General features: G+C 31.2%; 3 protein-coding genes across 3 annotated transcripts in view; all 3 read left to right on the forward strand.

Annotated features, from left to right (window-relative positions):
- The window catches only part of LOC111711707 (uncharacterized), a gene marked incomplete in the record, with an annotated part of 9471 nt that extends 9106 nt beyond the window's left edge, over positions 1–365 (forward strand). Inside the window, 1 exon segment of the mRNA XM_023486127.1 lies at positions 75–365. Within this exon segment, the coding sequence (XP_023341895.1) occupies positions 75–365 (291 nt within the window).
- A 2121-nt stretch (positions 366–2486) lies between these two features.
- LOC111711624 (uncharacterized) lies at positions 2487–14301 on the forward strand. Its single transcript, XM_023486018.1, has 16 exons — positions 2487–2603; positions 3073–3150; positions 4246–4271; positions 5489–5543; positions 6411–6518; positions 7121–7200; positions 7629–7689; positions 7910–8088; positions 8843–8924; positions 9183–9351; positions 9527–9599; positions 9876–9930; positions 10461–10531; positions 11074–11182; positions 12698–12814; positions 13723–14301. The coding sequence occupies exons 10-16, from the start codon at positions 9235–9237 to the stop codon at positions 14054–14056; spliced, it is 876 nt and encodes a 291-aa protein (XP_023341786.1). The 5' UTR covers positions 2487–2603; positions 3073–3150; positions 4246–4271; positions 5489–5543; positions 6411–6518; positions 7121–7200; positions 7629–7689; positions 7910–8088; positions 8843–8924; positions 9183–9234; the 3' UTR covers positions 14057–14301.
- Positions 14302–19749: 5448 nt separating this feature from the next.
- LOC111711635 (loricrin) lies at positions 19750–22254 on the forward strand. Its single transcript, XM_023486029.1, has 2 exons — positions 19750–19891; positions 21285–22254. Exon 2 carries the CDS (start codon positions 21288–21290, stop codon positions 22074–22076), a length of 789 nt encoding a protein of 262 aa, XP_023341797.1. The 5' UTR covers positions 19750–19891; positions 21285–21287; the 3' UTR covers positions 22077–22254.
- The last annotated feature ends 1515 nt before the right edge of the window (positions 22255–23769 follow it).

Raw genomic sequence — 23769 nt, forward strand, 5'->3', positions numbered from 1 at the left:
TAGATATAAACCAAACCAAACCATACCTAGGTAAACTAGCTTTAGATATAAACCAAACCAAACCATACCTAGATAAACTAGCTCTAGATATAAACCAAACCAAACCATACCTAGGTAAACTAGCTCTAGTTATAAACCAAACCAAACCATACCTAAATAAACTAGTTCTAGATATAAACCAAACCAAACCATACCTAGATAAACTAGCTTTAGATATAAACCAAACCAAACCATACCTAGGTAAACTAGCTCTAGTTATAAACCGAACCAAACGATACATAGGTAAACTAGTTCTAGATATAAACCAAACCAAACCATATCTAGGTAAACTAGCTCTAGATATAAACCAAACCATATCTAGGTAAATTAGCTCTAGTTAAAACCAAACCAAACCATACCTAGGTAAACTAGCTCTAGATATAAACCAAACCAAGCCATACCTAGGTAAACTAGCTCAAGTTATGAACCAAACCAAACCATACCTAGGTAAACTAGCTCAAGTTATAAACCAAACCAAACCATAACTAGGTAAACTAGCTCTAGATATAAACCAAACCAAACCACACCTAGGTAAACTAGCTTTAGATATAAACCAAACCAAACCATACAGAACCCTGTATTTTCTTAATTTATATAGTTTAGTTTGCCGTGCAGAGTATAATCACAGAACCCTGTATTTTCATAATTTATATACTTTAGTTTGCCGTGCAGAATATAATCACAGAACCCTGTATTTTCATAATTTATATACTTTAGTTTGCCGTGAAGAGCATACTAATAGAATATTGTATTTTCTAATGCAAGCTCAAACTATCTAATCCCTATATCTTTGAAACTTTATATTTCATATTTGGATATTTTGATCCAACAGAATTCATCGTTTGAAATTTCTAAACTCTACGACATTGGGTTGAAAAGATAAAGAGAATTGAAAACTCAGAGTTTTTGGCATAACATCAATTTTTATCGTAGCTTTAACAATTTTTACACTGATTTTATCGTTTTCAATTGTCTTTTTACACATTTGACACATATATTTTATATTTTAGAGCTATATATACGATCCAATAGGATATTTGGCACATATTTTTTATATTTTAGAGCTATATACACGATCCAATAGGATATTTTACACATATTTTTTATATTTTAGAGCTATATACATATGATCCAATAGGATATTTGACATATATTTTTTATATTTTAGAGCTATATACACGATCCAATATGATATTTGACACATATATTTTATATTTTAGAGCTATATACACGATCCAATGGGATATTTGACACATATTTTCTATATTTTAGAGCTATATACACGATCCAATATGATAATGGACACATATCTTTTATATTTTAGAGATATATACACGATCCAATAGGATATTTGACACATATCTTTTATATTTTAGATTTATATACACGATCCAATAGGATATTTGACACATATTTTTAATATTTTAGAGATATATACACGATCCAATGGATATTGGACACATATCTTTTATATTTTAGAGGTATATACACGATCCAATAGGATATTTGACACATATTTTTAATATTTTAGCTACTAGAAGAAATATTGATACGATTGTTTTCATTGTAATCAATATGATTAGAATTTTCTTTAGGTTTTGAAAGTTTATCCAAGTGTGGAGAAATAACTCTGATTTATCCATTTATAAAATCTCTGCTCGCTCTATCATTCTTTTCCATCTTTAACAGACAGGTTTTTCTTTTATTTCATTTCGTTTTTTATTTCATTTTATTTTCTTTATCTTCAAAAATGTTTTCATCAAAACTAGCTTTACCTTTGAATTCGGAACTTTTTGTATTGAATCTCGGGATCAATCATTGATCTTCATTTTCAGATTAATTTAATTCTTTTAAGTGAGGAATCAAACATTTAACCTCAAATTTAAAAGTGCCCACACTATATATCGAAGTTCCTAACTCTAAGTGGATTATGAATTATGATTATTATGATGTGATTTTTTCATTTTTATCAACGAGCCCTCTTAGTGTTTTAAGTTCCTGTTTTAGATAAATATTGAAATTTATAATATGGACGAAAAATAAACTAGTCAAGGTTTTATTCTTAAAATGATTTAACTACAGTGAAACCCTTAATAACGAATACATCAGAAGAATTTATCAAATGTCGTCTTGACAATTTTTACATGAGTTATATACTATATTATGTAAATTTCAGTATTTGCGAAAACAGTTTTAAAGAGTTCCATATAATAATTTTAATTAAAAAACTAAATATCTGCAACATTCCATTATCAGAAAGTGAAGAATACGACATTTGATCAATTCTTTCGATGTATTCGTTATTAAGGGTTTCACTATAGCATTCTTAGAAACAATTATACTTAAAAATAAACTAAACTAAACGAAACTAAACTAAACTAAACTAAACTAAACTAAACTAAACTAAACTAAACTAAACTAAACTAAACTAAACTAAACTAAACTGGTTTAGTAAGTTTGTCCGTAGAACGATCTGTGTGCTCGCTAAAAGTCCAAAGTGATCTAAATATTACGGATTCGTTACAATTTCTTCTCCACTCGAGCTCAGATCTAATACCAGTCAGGTTAGAAAATGAACTTATGTTCTATTAAAGGATCAGCTTTTTGACGAAAAATTAGCAAGCTAAGATAAAGCCTAAAACCTTGCATATTCTGAATGGGATTGAAGACATTTTTTAAGTGAAATAATACAAAATCTTTCTTGATTTAATCATGATTCATCATTTATTACTTTAAAGATGTATTCGCACTTTAAGACATGTAAATATCAATGGTGTTAATAAGTAGTTTCACAACAACAACAAAACTATATAAAAAACTATATATTAATTGTATAACATATTCACCATTTCAGTAATTACATCATTATAAAAATCCTTCAACATAAAATGATGGTTTTTTCTTTGATATTAAAGTTCTTGTAAAATCGGAAATTTCAATTCACGGTCAAGGTCAAGGTCAAGGGTGATATTAAAATATTTCAGTATTTTCTTAATATTTTAAAATTAATAAAATATGTTTTGATTTGTACAGATTTGAAGATTCTGACTGTACAGACTGTCTTCATCTTGTAGAGTTAAAAAATCTGAAAATAAGTTCTTGTTCCAGCAGGTATAAACATAAACAGGAATGGTTGAAAGAAAATAAGACTTTTCTTTGCTTTTAAATTTAGTACACCGACATAGGGTCAAACGGCATAAGGTAAAACGACCTAGGGTCAAACGACCTAGGGCCAGACGACCTTGGGTCAAACGACCCAGGGTCAAACGACCTAGGGTTAAACGACATAAGGTAAAACAACCCAGGGTCAAACGACCTAGGGTCAAAAGACCTAGGGTCAAACGACCTAGGGTCAAACGACCAAAGGTAAAACGACCAAAGGTAAAATGACCTAGGGTCAAACGACCTAGGGTCAAATGACAAAGGGTCAAACGACAAAGGATAAAACGACAGACGGTCAAAATGAAAAAAAATATTTCTTTCAATTATTCTTTTAATACAATATGTAGGATCTCACTAAATTTTGGGTTAGGTCAGGTTAATACAATTTCTGGGCCAAGCGCTGTGGTTAAGATTGGCTTGGGGGCCGAGCGCTGCGGTCTCTCAAATGCTAAAAAATGTGCTTTAACTCAAAACAATGGTTTACGCGTTTGTCGCACTTTTTGACCCTATATCGTGTTAACCTTGGTCGCGTTTTTGACTCTATGTCGTTTGACCCAATGGCATTTGACCCTATGTCGATGAATCAGGAGATATTGTAATTTCTGTATCTTAAAATAAATTATTTTCAATTGCGGATGCTCAATAAAAATGATTTGCGGAACTTTGCCACACGAAAAAAGAAGAAATTTAAAAAAGATTTATGCTTGCTTCCTCAATTTTACTCAGGCAAAGGTTTAAAGAGTACCCTTGTGAATCAGACAAGCCGCCCAAAACAAAATTCAGAAAATTTAAAAGAAATGGATTTGCGTTTTACCAAACTGTTCTTTTCTTTAAAATAAAGTAATTTCCGGGTCCAAGAGGTTGAAAAAAACTATCGTTTGAAATCCATTTATATGACACAAACATGGTACAACAAAATGGCTGTTGTGATTTAATTTCTTATTTTTTACTCTGCGGTAAAATGTAAAGACTATCCATCCAAGGATTCTTGAAATATAATTTTTATATACAAAAACTAAATTTTAATTGAATAATATTTTTCAGCTGTGATATTCTCAAACTTGGTCTAGGTGAGTACTTAATACGTTTTTGAAATAAATCATTCAATTCTAGTTTTTATTTTAAAATAAAATTTTATTTCTATTTTTTATTTTAAAATAGATCGATTAATTATAGTTTTCAATTTAAAACTAGTTTTTATTTTGATATAGATCATTGTTGACCATAAATCTTTCTCCTAAACCCCCCCCCCTTCGTAATGTCGTCTTTACCAGCCCCAAATCCAAACCATACAATTTCTCCGACTCTACCTCCCACAAAGGAAAATTGAAACAGTGAAATGTTTTAATATTGAAAAAACAAATCCACAAATGACTTTGCAATTCTTAGTAAATTCCACTTAAACAACCGGGTTTATATTTTCAGAAGTATTTACAAATTTTTTAACTATTCCATCAAACCTTCCTCCATTTTATTGCAGGGTTGAAATATATCCATTTTTGTGAATATTTGCAATTTGTGTGTTCGAGTTAAGGAGCTTAGTCAACAAGTCAAGGAGTCAACTAAACAATGAGTCAACAAGTCAACCAGTCATCTAAACAATGAGTCTACAACTCAATTAGTCAACTTAGTCACCGACGCCCGCCAATTGTTTTACCATTTAATTCTAGTTTTCATTTTAAAAAAAATTAATTAATTCTAGTTTTCAATTTAAAAAAAGATCAACTAATTCTTGTTTTCATTTTATAAAAGATCAATTAATTCTAGTTTTCAATTTAAAAAAGATCATTTAATTTTATTTTCAAATTAAAAAAGATCAATTAAATCTAGTTTTTAATTTGAAAAAGATCATTTATTTCTAGTTTTCAATTTAAAAAAGATCAATTAATTCTAGTTTTCAATTTAAAAAAGATCATTTAATTCTAGTTTTCAAATAAAAAAAAAATTTATTCTAGTTTTTAATTAAAAAAAAAATTTAATTCTAGTTTTCGATTTAAAAAAGATCAATTAATTCTAGTTTTCAATTTAAAAAAGATCATTTAATTCTAGTTTTCAACTTTTAAAAAAATCATTTAATGCTCGTTTTTATTTTGAAATAGATCATTTATATCTAGTTTTTATTTAAAAATAGATCATTAATTCAAGATTTTATTTTGTAATAGATAATTTAATTTTAGTATCAGTTTTAAAATATATTTTTTATTTCTTGTTTTCATCTTAAAGTATATCATTTAATTTTAGTTTTTATTTTTAAAAAGATTTATTTTTTCACTATTCGTTATTTCAGAATGTACCTTACTCTCTCATTTGGTGGATTATGTCGAAATCAATCAATCAATCAGGTCTCAGGAATCGGGGCATTATTAAAGAAAGTAAAGGATAAATTTAAACTTTTGCAAACAGGAAGTATTAAAACCGTTTCCATGGTTTTACTTTTGTTATATATGTCTAAAAATACAAATAAATTTCCTCTCTAGAGTTTGAGATAAAAACTAAAGAAAATTGATTTTTAGATGAAAAACTAAAAGTCTCAGGAAACAAATAATGTTCAAATATAGATTGAAAATTATACAATGTAATTTTTATGAAGACTATATTCTTACAATAATTTTGTTCTAAAATGGAACCCAAAAAACTTTGGAATAGAAAAACGACTAATATAATTTCAAAATTTACAAAGAACATAAAATGCAGCATTTGTGCAGCTTACAGAGACCTGAAATTTCACTTCACGTGTTGCTAATGACAAATGTATTGTATTTGATTTATAAAACATCAAATTCAAAAAATATTGCTTGAAGGTCGTCTTCCTATTCCACAGTAAAAGGAACTGTAAGCGTAATTTCCAGTGAGCCTCCATGCAAAGATGACAATGCCCAATTCACAACCTTTATCTAATCAATAATGTGGAAGATACTGTCGTTTCTCTAGATTAAAAGTGTTTAATTCTGATCATTTTTATAATTTTCCTGCAGTATAAATATGCAAGTCACTTCTGTAGAGAAACCACAATTAAAAATGATCAGTTTTCAAAATCAATAACTTTGATATTTAATTAAGACGTACTTGATCAGACAAAGCTTTTAAGGATTCGGTTGCGAATCTGGCATTGCCATCTTTGTATGGAGGGTCATTTGAAACTACGCATACAGTCCCTTTAAAGGGGTTCTCTAACAAATGTGGTGTAATGTCCCTGAACTCTGATATAGGCTTCAATCTATCTCAGAGAAGAGAACTGTAGAATTATCCGTCCTAACTCAATCAGAGGATCTAACAGATAGAAAATCCATTATAAACTCGTACTATCAAGCCCTTAGGTAACAGAAATTATCAAGAATTTGTCCATTTACAGAAATTATCAAAGATTTGTCCTATTACAGAAATTATCAAGGATTTGTCCTATAACAGAAACTATCCAGATCTTGTCCATTTACAAATATTATCCAATATTTGTCCTATAACAGAAATTATCCAGGATTTGTCCTTTTACTGAAATTATCCAGGATTTGTCCTATTACAGAAATTATCCAGGATTTTTCCTATTACAGAAATTATCCAGGATTTGTCTTATTACAAAAAAAATTTCAGAATTTGTCCTATTGCAAAAATGATCGAAAATATTTGGCATTTCTCTGAAGTGTCCTGCCAATGAAATGTACATTTTGTGAAATGTCCTGTCTATTATTTTGTTATCTACAAAATGTCTTTCTATTAAAGTTCCCAACATCTTCTGCACGAATGTAAGTTTTGCTTTTAGCAAGTGCAAAAACAATGACGGAATTGTTAGAATTAAGCATGGCGATATCTTCAGTATTTTTGATCCGTCATCTTTAAGCTAAAGTTTGTGTTTTGATACCGGTTTCGCTATGAATTGCGCCAGTTATAAGTTTCAGTCTCCGGACGTATTTTTGTATTCTAGAGTTCTACCCTTGAGTAGAAGTACAATTAACTCTGTTCTGAGACAACCTTCAGTATCTGCCGTCACTTCCGCAGCATCAGGTTAAACACATGTTAAAGGGACTGTAAACCAAATGTCAATTGGTTTTGTCCAATTAGAAGCAATTAATTATTATCAATTTTCTTAAGAAATTTGAATATGGCGAACGTGAAGGGTAGCGCTAGGATTCGTCCATATTGTATTTTTTTTATTTGTAGGTTAACTCGAAATTTATTATATGGTCCCTTTAAACAATAATATTCAGAGTTTAGAAGTACCTCTGAATTCGTCAAATTTTGTTTAAAAAATTACCATTTAACAAAACAAATCCTAGTAAAGCAAGAAAAATCTATAATTTCTCCATTTACAAAAATTTTGAATGCAACATTGTTGGTATAAAGATAAAATTTATAGTTTATACCAAACAATAACATGTGTCGAAATCAATATCAAATTAAAAATTTTTACAAAATAAATAAATATTATTTAGGTTCAGATGAATTACCTTCGCAAGAATCTGTTTCACTTAGTGATAGTTTGGTTCATAAAAGGTTGGATATAAATAAATGGCTAGTAAAACTAGTTACTTTGTAACAACAAATACACTTAAGTATAATGTCGTCTTCCTATTCCATTGTTTTCTATTTATCACTGTATTTAAATCTAATTTGAATTCAAAGTGAGAAATTAGCAAAACCCAACGACAACAGGTTGCAAAGTTAAAAGAATTTTAACGTTAGAGTTTGTGGCGATTAATGAGTTATTTTCTAGAGAGACTGAATCTGAAAAATCCTACAGCTTGTCGGAGAAAGAATCTGAGTTTACGAAGAGGAAGAATGTAGCAGCGGTGAAACCTAAAGAAAAGGTTCCCAAGCTAAAGAAAAGGGAATCCTTCAAGGAACGGTTAAAGGCATCTCTAGCCAGAGGGAACACTCCCGATATAGAATCTGGTAAGATCAAGATTATCTGAAAAAATAGTTTTGAATATACGGTGGTAGGCGATAATTTTAACATACTGAAGAAGACTTTTTATCTGAGTTTTTATTGTTAACAAGCCTTTTTAGAATTAACAAGTAATTAAAGAAAAGCTGCTGTTTAAAAGCGTGATATAAAATAAAACCATATCTTCATTTTTATGATATAATCTACAGTGATAACCAGAAAACTCTGGAATAGTAAGACGAATTTTAGAATCAAGTTTTAACTGTAAAAAGTTCAATGACGACGAAACACAGATATTGTGCAGTGTAAAAAAACCAATTTCACAAAACCATCTGTTTTGTAACACCATCAAATAAACTTAAGTATTGCTATAATGTCGTCTTCCTAGTCCATTGTTATCTGGTTATCACTGTACTACTTCCATATATATATTTGATTTGTCTGTTTGATTTTAATATTTAGGGAGGGACGTGTCCCATTGCCCCCTCCCCCAGTTACGGTATTGGCTGCTCTTATAGCAAAATTGTATATGACTCTTAAAAGCAATGATGCAAACATATTATAAGGATTTCCGACATTTTTTTATATAATTATGTGTTTTTGAAAAAGGCTCGATTTTTTGTTACGTTTTGATGGTGATTATTTGTATTACCAAATTAATAAAAAATAACCACTTATAGAATATACATAGTTTCTGCTTTGCATGTTTTAAGAAAAATTGTTTTTGGGAAGCCATAGTAAAATAAAATTAAATTTGTTTAGATGATCAGTCTGTAGGATTGTTAGATCGAAGAATATTGCATCAAAGACGAAGTCAAAGAAGACAACGATCATCAGGGTTCAGGTAAAACATGACATGTCCACTGCGAGGGGTGGCGGGCGCTCTCTTAGACCCATCCAATCACGAAAGTTGATCAGATATAAGACCAAATTTTAACGTTTTATTATTTTTTCGCAGAAATTCAAGAATTTGATTTATTTTTGTTACTTTTGAGGCGCATATTATTAAATTCCTAAAATCCTTATATCTCAATTTTATTAATTCCTCTTATTATTCCTCATTTTTTAAATTTTAAATTATTCACACAATTCTATTTTCCAGAGTCGATAAAGTTGATGAGAGCGACGACTTCTTTACAGCTACTGATGATGAAATGAGTTGCTTTGACATAAATGCCAACAAACGAAGAACAGTTCCCACCATACCTGAGAATGGTTTGAATGACAATGCTCCTGAGATTAGACTGGGGAAATCACATCTGCTGACTCAGGGACCGAATTTAATGAATCGGAGAAGTCGCTGAACTGGCCACCGCCGGTTTAAATCCTCATCAATCACAGACTCAAATCCTCGTGAATCTTTAATTTGGAATCGGTGATTCAGGATTTGAATCGGCGGTAAGCAGTTCAGTGACCTCTCTCTATATTAATTAAATTCCGACCCAGGACCCTGCTAACCCTCCTGTTCTGAAAAGAAAAATGATGAAGGACAAATCATTTGATTTCTCTACATCATCAGGTCTGTATTCTATTTACTATAGTTTCAGTAGAAGTAAATTTATATTTAATGTCGATGAAGTGATTCTACATCTATCTTCAAAAAAAGCTCTTTGTCAATTTCCTTTTTTGTCTCTGCTGCATGAATCAACAAGTCACCCTCATATTAATCAGTCGAGAAAACAAAGTGTATTGTTGCTAAGAAGGGGCAGGACACTTTTTAAAAAACATTTTGATAATCGAATTGAGAAATGTCTATTTTGTAATTTAATTTTCATTTTTAAATAACTTTATTTAGCTCAGATGACATCTCCTTCGCCAGGATGTGATTCTCCACCAACTTCATCTTCATGGTGAACCTCTTTCTCAACTTTGATTTTACCATCAAACAGTGAGATCCATCAAACTATTGAATATGAAAACGACTGTTTTGACTTTGAATAGTTCAAGAACATGAACCATAGTAATTGTGCAATGTACACAGGTCTTGATAAGTTGATTTTTAATCTACTATTTGCTTTATATCAACATCAAATACACTTAAGAAATGTCGTTTTTCTATTTCACAATTTTTTGGGTCTCAATAAATAATAAAAATGGAAGTTCAATCTATTTTAATAGTATTCCAATTAAAAATTGGACAATGTATACTTTCAGTTTTAAAATTTTTAAAATGAGTTATGTCATTTTCATACAATTATCATTATTAATATTATCAGTTTGAAAAGTATAAAGCTTATAGTAAAATCCTTTTACAATACAATTTTTGTCATTTTTCAACTTTCAAAAACCAAAGTCGTCTCTTAATTCCCATGTTTATTGGCACACCCTGCACTGTTAAATGGAATGTGAATTTAACGAAAATGGAATGTGTCGTTTTTAGTGTGTATTCAGACAGTTGTAGCATCAGTTCTGAAGATCTAGGGATTCCTCGCCTAAATGATGATCATTTAGGTATTATTCTGAAAGGGACTGTAAGCGTAAGTGTAAAGATGGCAATGCCCGATTCACAACTAGGGTTTCCATTTTTCCGGAACCAAATTTCCATTTTGGAAATGGAATGATCCAAAAATTTGTTGAGTAAACCGGAATTCGGCGATAATTCTGGATCAAATAGAAACCGGAATGTTTACAGTTTACGTGACGTAATCCGGAAATATTTCCGGTTTACGGAATGGAAACCGTCAAATTTCCAGTTTTAACACAATATTAGCATAGAAAGCAATGTTAAAACATTAAAAGTTAAAACTTATTAGTTGACATATATTAAATAAGCATTTTAGTTCTATAATTATATATTCAAAAATATTTTACTATCGAATTCATCATGACTATTTTACACTTACAGTTTTCCCTTTCCCCACTCGAATTATACTGCATTATCTTAAGTGTTGATAAATGGGGGATTTAAAAGCGAATATGAACTATAAAAATTATCATTTAAAAAACAATCAAAGCGTTAAAGTTCCCTTTTTTAATATGTTTTTTATTTGTAGAAGAGGTTTGTGAGAAGCTTGAGACTTGTATAGAGACGGGTGAGGGTGGGGTAGAGGCTAGAACTCTCCAAGTTTATCAAACCTGGAGAACAATTCATAGATCACTCAGGTTTCATTTCTTTTCTCTACCTTTATTGATTTATGTGAGGCTTCTTTAAAAAAGAAAGATGCTAGGATAATGATTTAAAGGGACTGTACGCGTACTTTTAAGAGACCCTCAATGGGAAGAGGGCAATTCCCGATTTACAACGTTACCTTTAAAAGCTTTGATTGTTCATCATCGAGTAGAAGGATCTTTCTGTTTAATCCTATAAAGGCTGGGGGGTCTAAATCTATGCATAGCCTGGGGGGGGGCGGGCGCCACCCCCCCCCTCCTAGAAAAAGGCCTTAGAGAATATGTATAGGGTTGAAATTTTCATGGCCAGCTCACAGGAAAAAAAATTAGACCGATAACTTTAATAGTTTGGGTGCTAGGGTGCCTAAAAAAAGGTAAAAAGATCAAAAAAAAAATATTTTTGTTTTAAACAAATATCAAAATGTGACACATGCTTCTACGTTCATTTTTCAAGGACTTTTCCAAAAATATAGTTTTTAGATCTGTAGCTTTAGTCACAAAAAAGTTATGGGCTATTTTAGATTTTTTTTTTTCACGGACAGGACTTTTTTCTGCCCTGTACCCTACCCTATAAATAGAAAAAAAAATTGATTACAACAAATCCTTTAAATTACTATTCATTAAAAGTCACAAAAATTCACGGTGATGGTGTCAAAAATGAGAGTGCTAAAACAAAAAAAAAACTACAGGGGGCGCCAAACGCCCCTCCCCCCAGCCTGTTTAGGGTTAAAGATGTGGGAACCCACTTGAATTCTTCTAAAACACGGCCTGTACGTTGTACAAAGTGATCTCAACGCAGCTGTTTCAACTGTTTTACGTTAATATCGGTTTTCAAACTTTCAAAAATAAACTTATATTTGCTGCCACTTTAAAACGTATCTATTGATATTTCTTACACATATAACAGGTTGCAAACAAAGTGACACTCCATAGCAATGCCCGATATACAATGAAAAAATGTGGATGATAACATCGTTTTTATGACCTCAGAAGTGTTAAGTTCTGATAATCTCTCCTTTGTTTCTTAAAAGCAAGAGATATGCGTAAGTCACCTTTGCAGAAAACCTGCAAATGAAAATAAACAAAATTATGCATAACTAGCTAAATTATTCTTGATCAGACAAAGCTTTTAAGGGTACTGGGTACCGGGTACCGGGTACCGGGTACCGGGTACCAGGTACCGACGCGTTGAAAATCGGGCATCGTCGTCTTTGCATCGAAGGTCATTTAAAATTACGCTTACTGCAGTCCCTTTAAGTAAAATTACATATAAATATTGGTTTAATTTCTATCTACTGCTGTCTCTATAAAAAGAATTGACAAAGAAGGGGGACCTAGACATTATCTGTTGGAGTTTTCCACCAGTAAGGGCGATGAAAGGTTCTTCAATATAGTTTTATGTCAGATTAAATTTCAGAAGAATTGAATTGAAATTAGAATAGGATTCAGGTCTTTCCGCACTTTTCAGCTTTTTCTATTGTTTTTACTCGGTGAATTGATTTGTTTCAGTGATACACAGATACATCTAATAGAAGACATGCAGAGTATACCTTACAGTCCTCTCTCACACCTTTACCAGACTAGACGTTTTCAATTCCTTCAGCCAATACCACAAAAATCATTTAGGGAACCAGAATTACATGTTTCTTTTCCTTAATTTTAAATATACTTGGGCTTTATCTTTTAATGGCTGGCTAAAGGCATAATGATTTTAGCAGAGTAACCCCCCCNTGTCTGTGCACCTCCTCCAAAGCTCCGTTGTAAGTAGGGAGGGATGATCATTGTTTTTAAAAACAAATAAACTGTGGTTTTTAGTTTCGTTTTGGATATTTAACAACGAACAAAATGTCTTTATTTTCAAGATTTAAGTAATCTTAATTTCAACTCAACCGCAGTGAACCACGGGTCGTTGGTTGAAAAATTTTGAACGGCACCACCTATGTACACTTTACTACAACAACTACAAACTACATCTAGCTGTATCGGAATATTTGTAGCCCTATTCTGATCTGTTATTTAAAATCCGCCAACAAATTCTTGAGAGATCCTTTATACTTAAATATTCAAAAGACAAGCTCAACAAAAAAGGGTTTGATAGCAAATAAAAAAACCTATATTTTTGGGGTGAAAATGGATTTTTAAGTTAAAACTCACTAATCACTATACTTAAAACTAGGACCTCCAGTTTACCATGCACCTAGAAACAGTGATAACCAGAAAACTCTGAAAATTAAGACGACTTTTAGAATCAAATTATAACTTTAAAAAGTCTAAATTGCATGATACACATGATTCACTATAACTCAGTGATTCAATAAGCGTCTAGTAGAACTATTTGCTTTGGAACAAAATAAAATTCACTTTAGCATTAATTGCTTTAATGTCGGATCTTACTTTTCCATTGTTGTCTGGGGTTATCATTGTCGAATAAAGAAAATTAATAAAGTGTGTAAAGTAAAGTAAATTAAAGTTAGTAAAACTTTTACCAAAAATAAATCTATATTTCTGAGAAAACATGAGAATTCTGTGTAAAGTTGTGTGAATCTACCGGAAACAGCCTCAATTTATCCTTCTCCCAAGCCAACAACAACTCCAAGCGCACTGCCCTTATGTTTCGATATTCAATCTGTTGAAAGCAAAGACGATGCTCTAAACTTCCTGGTGTTGTGGGCAGTTGCATCGTATTGCGGCATTCCCTACCTCAGCTGTCAATCACGTGGTAATCAGCTGATTTTACAGATGATATCTGATCTTCAAAGCAAGAAGGTGGGAGAGGTTCTTCGTACCATTTGTGAAACATCAGAAAAAGAAGAAAGAGGGACTTTTTTAGATTTTTTAAATATTTTTTCAAATAAAACTCAAGCTTAATCCAGGAAAAATGCATCATAAACTCTCAAATAAATTGATAAATAAAATTGTTAGTGTTTCTCAGAGGAGCTAAACAAAATTAAGCTCTGTTGAGTTTTGCATCCCTCAATGAAACTGCAACACTTTTTTTAAAACAAAGATAGGGGGTTCTTGTTGTATCTTCTTTTGGCTTAAATAAATATTAAATGTATTTTTACCAAGTTTTTATACTATTTATTAAATACATAAATATATTCAGCCTTAAATTGTTGATTAGCATGAAGTGATATTTCAATATAAGGTTTGTGAGAGTAATGTATAATTTTATAATCCTTTACCACATGTTTTAGAGGGTTTTCTAGATTTACCACATGTTCCAGTAGGTTTGTCTAGATTTACCACATGTTCAAGTAGGTTTGTCTAGATTTACCACATGTTCAAAATTAACATCTATATATTTAGTTTTGAATTCCGAAATTATGATAAATATTTGTCTTACCATTCATATGGGATAATAATATCTTTTGATGTCAAAGAGCTGGCAATGTCGTCCATCATGGAAAGAGCACGTTTTGGTTTTCTAAAATTAAAAATTTCAAAAATCAACTGAAATCGATCAATCACAATCAAAATGCTTCTTTTTCAGAAATGTAATTGAATAATCTAGAATTTCTATTCTTGATATTTTCATGTATTAAATTTAGATGGTTTTTAACCCAATTTTTTCCTTATATTAGTCAACATTTAAAGAAATACGGTGAATTTAACTTTTTATGAAAATCTTTTACCCTAAAAGAAGAAAAAACGCTACCTTTGTGGATATATGTGTATATTTTTTATTATAATTCTGATTGCACTTACTCAAACTTTGAGGGTAGGAAGACAAAACCTCTTTTACCCAACCTGAATAAATTTAAAAGTTTTAAAATTGTATAATTTTTGTATAATGATCCTCGGTTTAATTTCAAGCAATTTAAATTGTTGCATGCCCTTTTCACCACAGTACCCTTTTAACCTTTATATGACCAGTGCTGGCGAAGATACAGTGGTTTTTTAAAATTGAAAATTGTAATAATATTTTGACAATTTCCTTCATTTTTCCGCAGCAAACGCCCACATACTATTTTTTAGAAAAACCACAATTGAAAACATTCAATTTTTGAAGTTAAAAAAAAAGACATTTAATTCATATTTAAAATTACGTCTTGGTCCCTTACAGGCCATTTACCTGTACATTTACATTTACCAGTACATTTACATTTACCTGTACATTTACATTTACCTGTACATTTATATTTACATTTACATTTACCTGTACTTTTACATTTACCTGTACATTTATATTTACCTGTACATTTACATTCACCTGTACATTTACATTTACCTGTACATTTATATTTACATGTACATTTACATTTACCTGTACATTTATATTTACCTATACACATTTACCTGTATATCTATATTTACCTGTACAACTTTTTAAAATGTTCAATGTCTTTTTGTGAGCGACCCATCCTAAAGAAAGGATAGGTGGCGCCAACAGGTTCAGGTAACTCTTCAACCTTGGACCTAAACAAATAATAAATTTTTAAAATTCTTACGTTTCTTTTTTATTTAATTATCATCCTTCTTTATTCAGTCTTTTTCCCATCTTTTTTGGTGTATTGCATATTTTATTTAACCCTAAACTGACTGGGGAGGGGGGCGTTTGGCACCATCCCCACCCCTCTCTTGTTTAACTGTTAAGGAAAAGTAATTAAAGGATTTTTTGTAAAAAAAAAATTTAATGCAGAGTGTGGAGTACAAGGCGGAAAAAACTACATTTTTGAAAAGCCTTGAAAAATGCATGAAGAAACATGTGACACCTCTTAATATTAAACAAACCAAAAACTAAATTTTAAATCTTAAGAAATAACGATAGTTTTTTACTGAACCGACGATTTTACTAAAAATGAAAGAGATGGAAAATGAACGATAACGAACAAACGCAATACAATTTTTTTAACAATAAAAAAAAATAACGAACGAGCCCATCTCTAACTTATTGGATCATCATCAACATAAAATTTGAAATCCAACTTTACTTACTCGAATAGTGGATCCACAATCCCTGGAACATAGTTCCTGGATTCAAGTGTTCTAGGTAACCTGAACTGACTCTGCCTAGAAATAGATCTATAAAGAAACTGTTCTCCGTTCTGTGCAAAGAGAATAGAATATATATTAGAGTGGAATTTACTAGAAAAAAGCGTAAAATGGCCATTTTGTTGTACTGTTTCCATACTGCAGGTGTACTTCACATATTTGCGCTATATAACCTTTTGGGCCCTGGAACATCATTTTATTGAAAATCTAAAATTAATGTTAAAAGTAAACCAAATTATGAAATAGGCTGGTTTCATAATTGACCAATGATCATTTCACATAGACTCTATGCCTTTCACTTTACAAACGATTAATTTTCGTTATAACTATAAATCAAATGATATTTTATATTCACCTAATTCATTTTATAAAGTTTATTTACCAGCTTTAAAAAATTCGAAATTGAGGGTTACTAGCAAAATCAGACATACCACTTTACAAGTAAAGGGTTACTAGCAAAATCAGACATACCACTTTACAAGTAAAGGGTTACTAGCAAAACCGTCCCTTTAATTTAAAAATTTATTTCTGGTTGAATAGCTTTTTACTGCAGGGTGTCTTACAAAACATGACCGTTAATGACGACTTGATTGTCGTCTTTGATGTTTGTAATGATTTGCTGCATTTAATCTCAATCCTAATTTGAGATGTATAATTCTGTAGTTAATAATCACAAAAAAAAACCTAGTTTTTACGATTTTTACGATTTTTGCCTAAATATAATCGGAGATACAAGTACTTAGAATTTTGTTCAGATTTTTTCAATTTTGTTTTTATTCAATAAATTGAAATATGAACAAAATTCTTAGTAATATTGACAGCACAGAAAATGTAATCACAATTTGAAATGCCAGGACAGGGAAATTTTCGTGATTATTGTTTCAAGAACTATATATTTAAAATCAGATTGACGAATCTATTTCAAAGATTAACGACGACCTTCATTTTTTTTAATGTTTTTATGTATACCGAGCTATAAAGATTCTGAGTTCTGATTTGTTTGAATCGAAAAAAAAGTTAAACTATGTGCGCTGATACAGTCGTCGTTGTATTTATCAATACAATAAAGACGACTTTCAATTTCAGTTTTGGATTTCTGGAAAGCTTTCAAGCAGCATGGAAACACATAAACATGGAAACAAATTGAAGCTGTCAATTAACAGCTTCTATTTTTTGGTTTGTGAACTTGTAATTTGAAAAAATCTTGTTAGAAATCAAAACTTAAGTATAAATGTCGTCTTCATTGTATTGATTTAAACAACCACTGTAGTTTTCTATACTTCTAGTGCACCAGATATACAAAGTTTATCTACTTCTCGCTAATAATGATATCAGAACTAAATAGAAATAATCGATCTTAATGAAAATTTGGTTTAGAATATTTTCTTTTTGAAGATTCTGCTTCAAAAATACGGGCATTTTTCTTTTAAAAATAAATCTGTAAATAAAGGAGGTTTCACTAAACTTAAATTAAGCATAAAGATGANATACATTTGATGAATGTCAAACATGAAACACAATGTCTATCAATAAACTATAGAAAATAGACTTATTTTAAGAAGATATAAATATACTAATCTCCGATTATAGACATATATAGTATTTACATTTGTACTAAATAACCATAGAAAAAAGTTTTAAACTATATGCCATAGGGTATATTATAGAGAGGAGGAATGCAAATAACTGGTTTGTAAAGGTTGCGTAAAAATAGTACTTAATCTAAAAACTCAGAAATAGGCATTTTACTAAATTAATTACACTTTCTAAAATGTTAACTTTTTTATAAATACCAAATAAGTTCTCAATAGTTTTTGACATCTTATTATCAGGGTATTATTATTAAGTTTTTGAAAAGAAAAAAGACGATATTTTCTCATCAACGATAATAAAATATGAACGACCAAGTAAAAGAAGAAATCTTCAAGACTGATTCTACTTTTAAACCCCTCCTTGGCCTTTTAACTCACACATACCTTTTGTAGCCCTAGACCAGTACATTTATTAACATTAAAGCTCGTGATGATAGCTTTATTTTTAAAGTCATAATTTGCAAAATAATTTTCTTTAATATTTGGGTGAGAGCTTGCAACTTTTGGCTCACTGTGCTGGGGATTTGACAAGCTAAGGAGTTCTAAGTCTAGCTGTAAAACCTCTTAAGGAATTAATGTGCACATCACTATAAATGATAAACTATCTCATTTGTACCGAATTTTAGGTAACCAGAGCTGAAAACTTAAGAATTGTGAATACGTATTTTTTGTTAATTTCAAGATTAATTTAATCTTAAGTTTGTATCTACAAAGATATAACTCAACCCAAGGAACTAGATATTTCTTGACTCAACCAATCGTGTGGCTTGGCGTTTGAAGAAACCAGAACAGCCGATCAGAAAAGCCTGGAAATTTTAAATTCTTATTGATCCGAGCGAAAAAAAAGTGGATTAAGAGGGAAATAAGGAGTGTCCACATTGGATATTCAGATTAAACAATTGGGATTAAAGGTATTCCATTCTAAAGTTCTATGAAAATTGGGACAGCACACCCGGATATATCATCACCTTCTAGTTCTATAAAGATGTGAAAAGGGGGGGAAATTGTTGAAATTGGCCATTTGAAAACTTGCCTTGAGAAAAACTGGCCTGTGGAAACATTTCCCTTTGAAAACTTGATTTAAGAAACTTAATTATCGAAACTTAACTTTGAAAATTTTTATTTAATGTTTTACCTCTGAACATTCATTTGAGAAAGTACAGTTTAACCCAGAACTTCGGAAACATTGAAAGAATAAAAAAATGTCGTCTTTTTTCAATGAGTTTTAAACTATCGTACCTAAATCTCGATATAAATGAATGACCATGGAATATGCAGGAAAAGTTTTTAGAGCTTAATACAATTATTTAATTTAAAAACTTAATATCTGAAGCATTCCGTTATTAGCATGGCAGAGTGGTCCTTTTGGTTCTAAAATTTTGTTTGAACAACACAAAATTTATTATTGTATTAAACCTAAACTATGCAGGGCCCAAATAATTCCATCCAATACGATCCCGAATGTTGATTGATTGATATTGGGGGCATAAATTAACCATGTTGTTATTTTTTAAAACAATCTCTTATATTGATTAATGATATTTACATTGTTCACGGGCAGCCGTAGTACATTTGAATTTCCGAGCCAGGTCAACCTTTCCGGTCTCAGTTTGTACTGTACCTAGCTCTATGGACAGGACTAGCCGGTGTAACAACGTTGACGCGGTCAGACTTTATGCTTCATATAGGTTGAATTTATTTTTACTAAAGAAGCAGAGGTGCGTGTGTTTAACACCTCAAATGCAGTACACATTTATGAAGTTTAGTACACATTTATGAAGTTTATGTACACATTCATGAAGTTTAGTACACATTTACGAAGTGTAATACACGGACAAAAGAAATTTGCCAAGGTTCACATGACACAGAAAGTGTACTTCCAACCCCGATACCATTTGGGATCAGAAATGAAAATATATGGACTCCTGAAACCATGAAATGATATTAGCAGTCCCTGTGTGCTATTCCATGAATTCAAACTGAAAATTTCCAGTGGGAAACCCAAGTAAGAGTCTGCTATCTGTATATAATATATATACAGGTTTCAAGCCAACCAACCAAGCAGTTGCTTTTAAGTAGTAATTGCGCAGGCAACAAGCATAGAGCACAGATAAAAGTAATATTATTTTTTACTTCAATTTTAATAACTTTATTTTAGTTTCTGTGCTGTATATTCTGTATAGATACATTTCATATTTCGTAATATTGTATTTTTTTATTTTTAATCATTTAAAAACACACAGAGTGAAATTATTTTTAGACAATGATTTGCAAAATAAAACATGAGAAAGAATAATTCTTTGTTAAGTCTAAATCTTACAGACAGATGTTAATTTACTTAATTACCCTTAAGACAATTAAGTAAAATAAAATCATGTTTTCGCAAAATAAATTTGCAAAGAACCTGCAAAAACTTTCCCTGGAATGTTTAGAAAGATGAAAGTTTCCCTGTATGATGATTGAAGGACTGCAGTATGGTTTTGGGGAATTTTATTGACGTAAGCCTATGGGTGTCAGGAATATTTATTTTGCATTTTTTTAAAACGTCTCATAAACCTAAAAAAGTTTAATTTTTGATTAAACTTTTTGTTCTGAGTGATTGCATTTATTTATATAAAACTTTCTTAAAATGACATGTTTTTTCTAAATTCACTTAGTTAAGAGTTTAGATCAAATATAGTTATTGATAATTTTTGCTTTATGTAAAACCTTTCAGAAAGTAGGAAATATTCTGTTTTAAAAGTGGCCAAACCAAACAGAATTTTTACTTTTGATAAAAATATATTAGCAGGGTTAGAACCACTTCCAAGTATAATTACTTTATAGTTCTGCACTTATTTCATGCATGAAAAGGCTGGTTTAATACTAATCAGCTGATCACTTAATAGAGGGAGGGATGGCAACCACGCCAATTTGTAATCCCCATTCCCCATATCTGCAGGGTACTGCTGGGTACCGCTGGGTACTTTGGGGTATTGTCGGGTACTGCCAAGGTTTCCAGCGAAAAGAAAAAATGCGACATTACGCATTAAAACAAATGCAAAATTTTAGAGAAAAAGTTGTGAAAATTCATCAAAAAGACTACATTTTCAGAATACAAGACTCATTTTCAAAGAGGGATTTATCCACGAGCCCAATTCCACAAAATATAAATTAGATTTAAGAACGACTAGGAAACATCAGACATTACGCAAATTTTTTGCATTTCGCAAAAATATTTTCGCGAAAAATGTTAGAAAAAATGTTGGCAAAATGATCGTTTTCAAAAACAATTGTTTAAAAAAATCATTTTAAAACAATCGTTTTTTATTAAATTCGTCGTTTCGTTAACGATCGTCAACGACGACCTTTGTTAACAATCATTAAGGACGACCCTTCATTAACAATCGATAACGACGACCCTTCGTTAACGATCGTTTACGAAGACCTTCAAGATGAGAGGAAACCGGAGGGCAACAAAGAGCAATTTGCTTTGTATACTCGTTTATCATTCATATATTATATTCTAGATTATGAGGTTTGCTACAGTGCTCACAGGGTTAGCAGTATGCGTAGCTGGAGTTACAGCACAATCTTCCTCAGATAACACAAAGACTGATACAAGATTCCTAGGCGTAATCCCGGGACTTTCTACGGGAAACACACAAACAGACAGTTTTGTTAATGGAGGTATTCTGGGAGCTGGACTACTAGGAGGGGCAGGGTTACTCACAGGAGCAATTAATCCTGGAATTCTGACAGGTGGGTTAGGTGGGCCTAATAATTGTGGAAGGAGGAAGAGAAGACAATCAAGTACTAACACTAAATTCTTTCTTCCTAACAATAACTGTAACAATCCTTGTGGGCGAAGAAAGCGACAGGCCTCTGGTGATCGTGCAGGGGGGGATAAAACAAATACTAGATTCTTCCTCGGAGGGAATAACAACCAATGCGGCAGTGGTGGTTACAACAACGGTGGCTTCAGTAATGGTGGCTACAGCAATGGTGGCTACAGCAATGGTGGCTACAGCAATGGTGGCTACAGCAATGGAGGCTCTAGTTACAACAACGGTGGCTACAGCAATGGAGGCTCTAGCTACAATAACGGAGGATACAGCAGTGGTGGCCAAGGATGTAAGTGCACCCAATTGACGATTAACAATGGACGTGAAGGAAACTGTAGAAGCTCGGATAAAACTACTGGGAGGACCTGGTGCTACACTACAGGGTGGGGTGGATCCTGTGGAGACTACCATAGCTCACAACAGTACCCCAACAATCCATGGTCATACAATGCTTGCAGTAATCAATGGGGAAAATAATCACAACGTATGCTCCAACGACTTATGTCGATTTGATAATAAGTTATTTTCAAGTTGATAACCAAATATTTTTAAAATGTATTATTGTAGAGCAAAACATTGATCACCTTTGCAGCTTTGACTATACAGTTTTAAAATGTTTCAAGGTTTATAAATTTTATAAACTGATTAATTTCAACCGTGGTTTCTCTACTTAGGTATCACACATTTCTACTGCAGGAAAACAAATAGATCTTATCTTTCAAGCTGAGAAAACAAAAATGTCTCCGAAATTATTTAATAGATTTAAGGGTAATTTTGGGAATCTAGAATTGCCATCTTTCCATGAAGGATCACTTGAAAGTATGCTTTCACTCCCTTTAAAAATTATCTGTTAAACACTACAACAAGAAATATGAAAATGAAACTAAAACTAACATGTATTAAAAATGATAAATAAAATTTAACGTAATAAAGCTATTATAAAAACAGAACAAAAATGCAATCACATTAAAGCTAAGAGGTTTGGATTGGTATAATATAACTTGAAAAGGTTGAAAAAGAATGGGTTTTGGTTCCTAACGCTGTTTAATTTTCTTGAATTTTTTTCTCACTTGTAAGACTTGTAAGCGGGTTTCCATGTGCAATAACGTTTTATTCAATTTAAGGAAAGTTTGATCAAATTTTGTTAAATAGAATTTTGAATTTGCTTAGATAAATTAGCCAGCTATACATATCAAGTTTTGCGCTCTTATTGTGCAATTCCGCATTGGAAACCCTACTTTTCAGCCACCTATAGAGATGGGACATAGCTTGGTTCGTTTTTCAACAACGTTTTAGGTTTTTCAACTTTTGATAGGTTTCAGGAAAATCTGAGAAGTTCTACAAATTTCAAAATCAAACTTTTACAGAATACAGTTTTAAAATGTTGGAAATTTATATAGTATTTTAGACGAGCCTTTAAACAGTACAAACACCTCAAAAACGTAGCAAAAGCTATGTCCCATCGTTGTAGCTACGTATCTGAAATCAGGTTTTCAAGACGGTTCTTTTTGGCTTTTTTTTAAAGATTGCTTTTAACTTTATAAGTGAACCCATAGTTATAATTGTATAGTGTTTGGTTTAGGGTCTCCAAATTTTCGTCCAATCTCTTTCGCGAAAATTTCGGTAAGCCAGCGAAAATATGAAGAAAAACAAAAATTTCGTTTAAAATCGTATTTTTCCCCCAAAACTTTCAATCAACCCATTTTTGTATAATTTTAATATTATTTCACTAACATTTTTGATAATCATAATGAATTTTCTTGAAAACTTTTTGCTCAAATCTGTTTTATTGATGTCAAAGTTGAAAACTAAATTTGCTAATTTTAACATTCCTTACACATAGCAGTAGTTACAGAAATTTTTAAATAGAATAACTCTCCAAAAATTATTTACCAATTCGTAATTTTTAATTTGTCATGTTCAGTTGAACACCCTGTAATAGATGAACAGTATTTACACATATTAACAACCTAGATAATTAGTCTGAATATTAACCCAATCACGACTGGTTTTATAAATAACGTAAACGGCTTTCACTTTTTCAACATCATAGACGCGAAGAAAAAAAAATGTATGCATAGGGTAGGGTAATCAAAAAGAAGGTCGGTGTTTTAAAAAATCAGAAATGCTTAAAAACTTTTTTATTAATGAAACTACAGGGCTACAATGT

Source organism: Eurytemora carolleeae, unplaced genomic scaffold (genome assembly GCF_000591075.1).
Source record: "Eurytemora carolleeae unplaced genomic scaffold, Eaff_2.0 scaffold15, whole genome shotgun sequence".
Lineage (NCBI taxonomy): Eukaryota > Metazoa > Arthropoda > Copepoda > Calanoida > Temoridae > Eurytemora > Eurytemora carolleeae.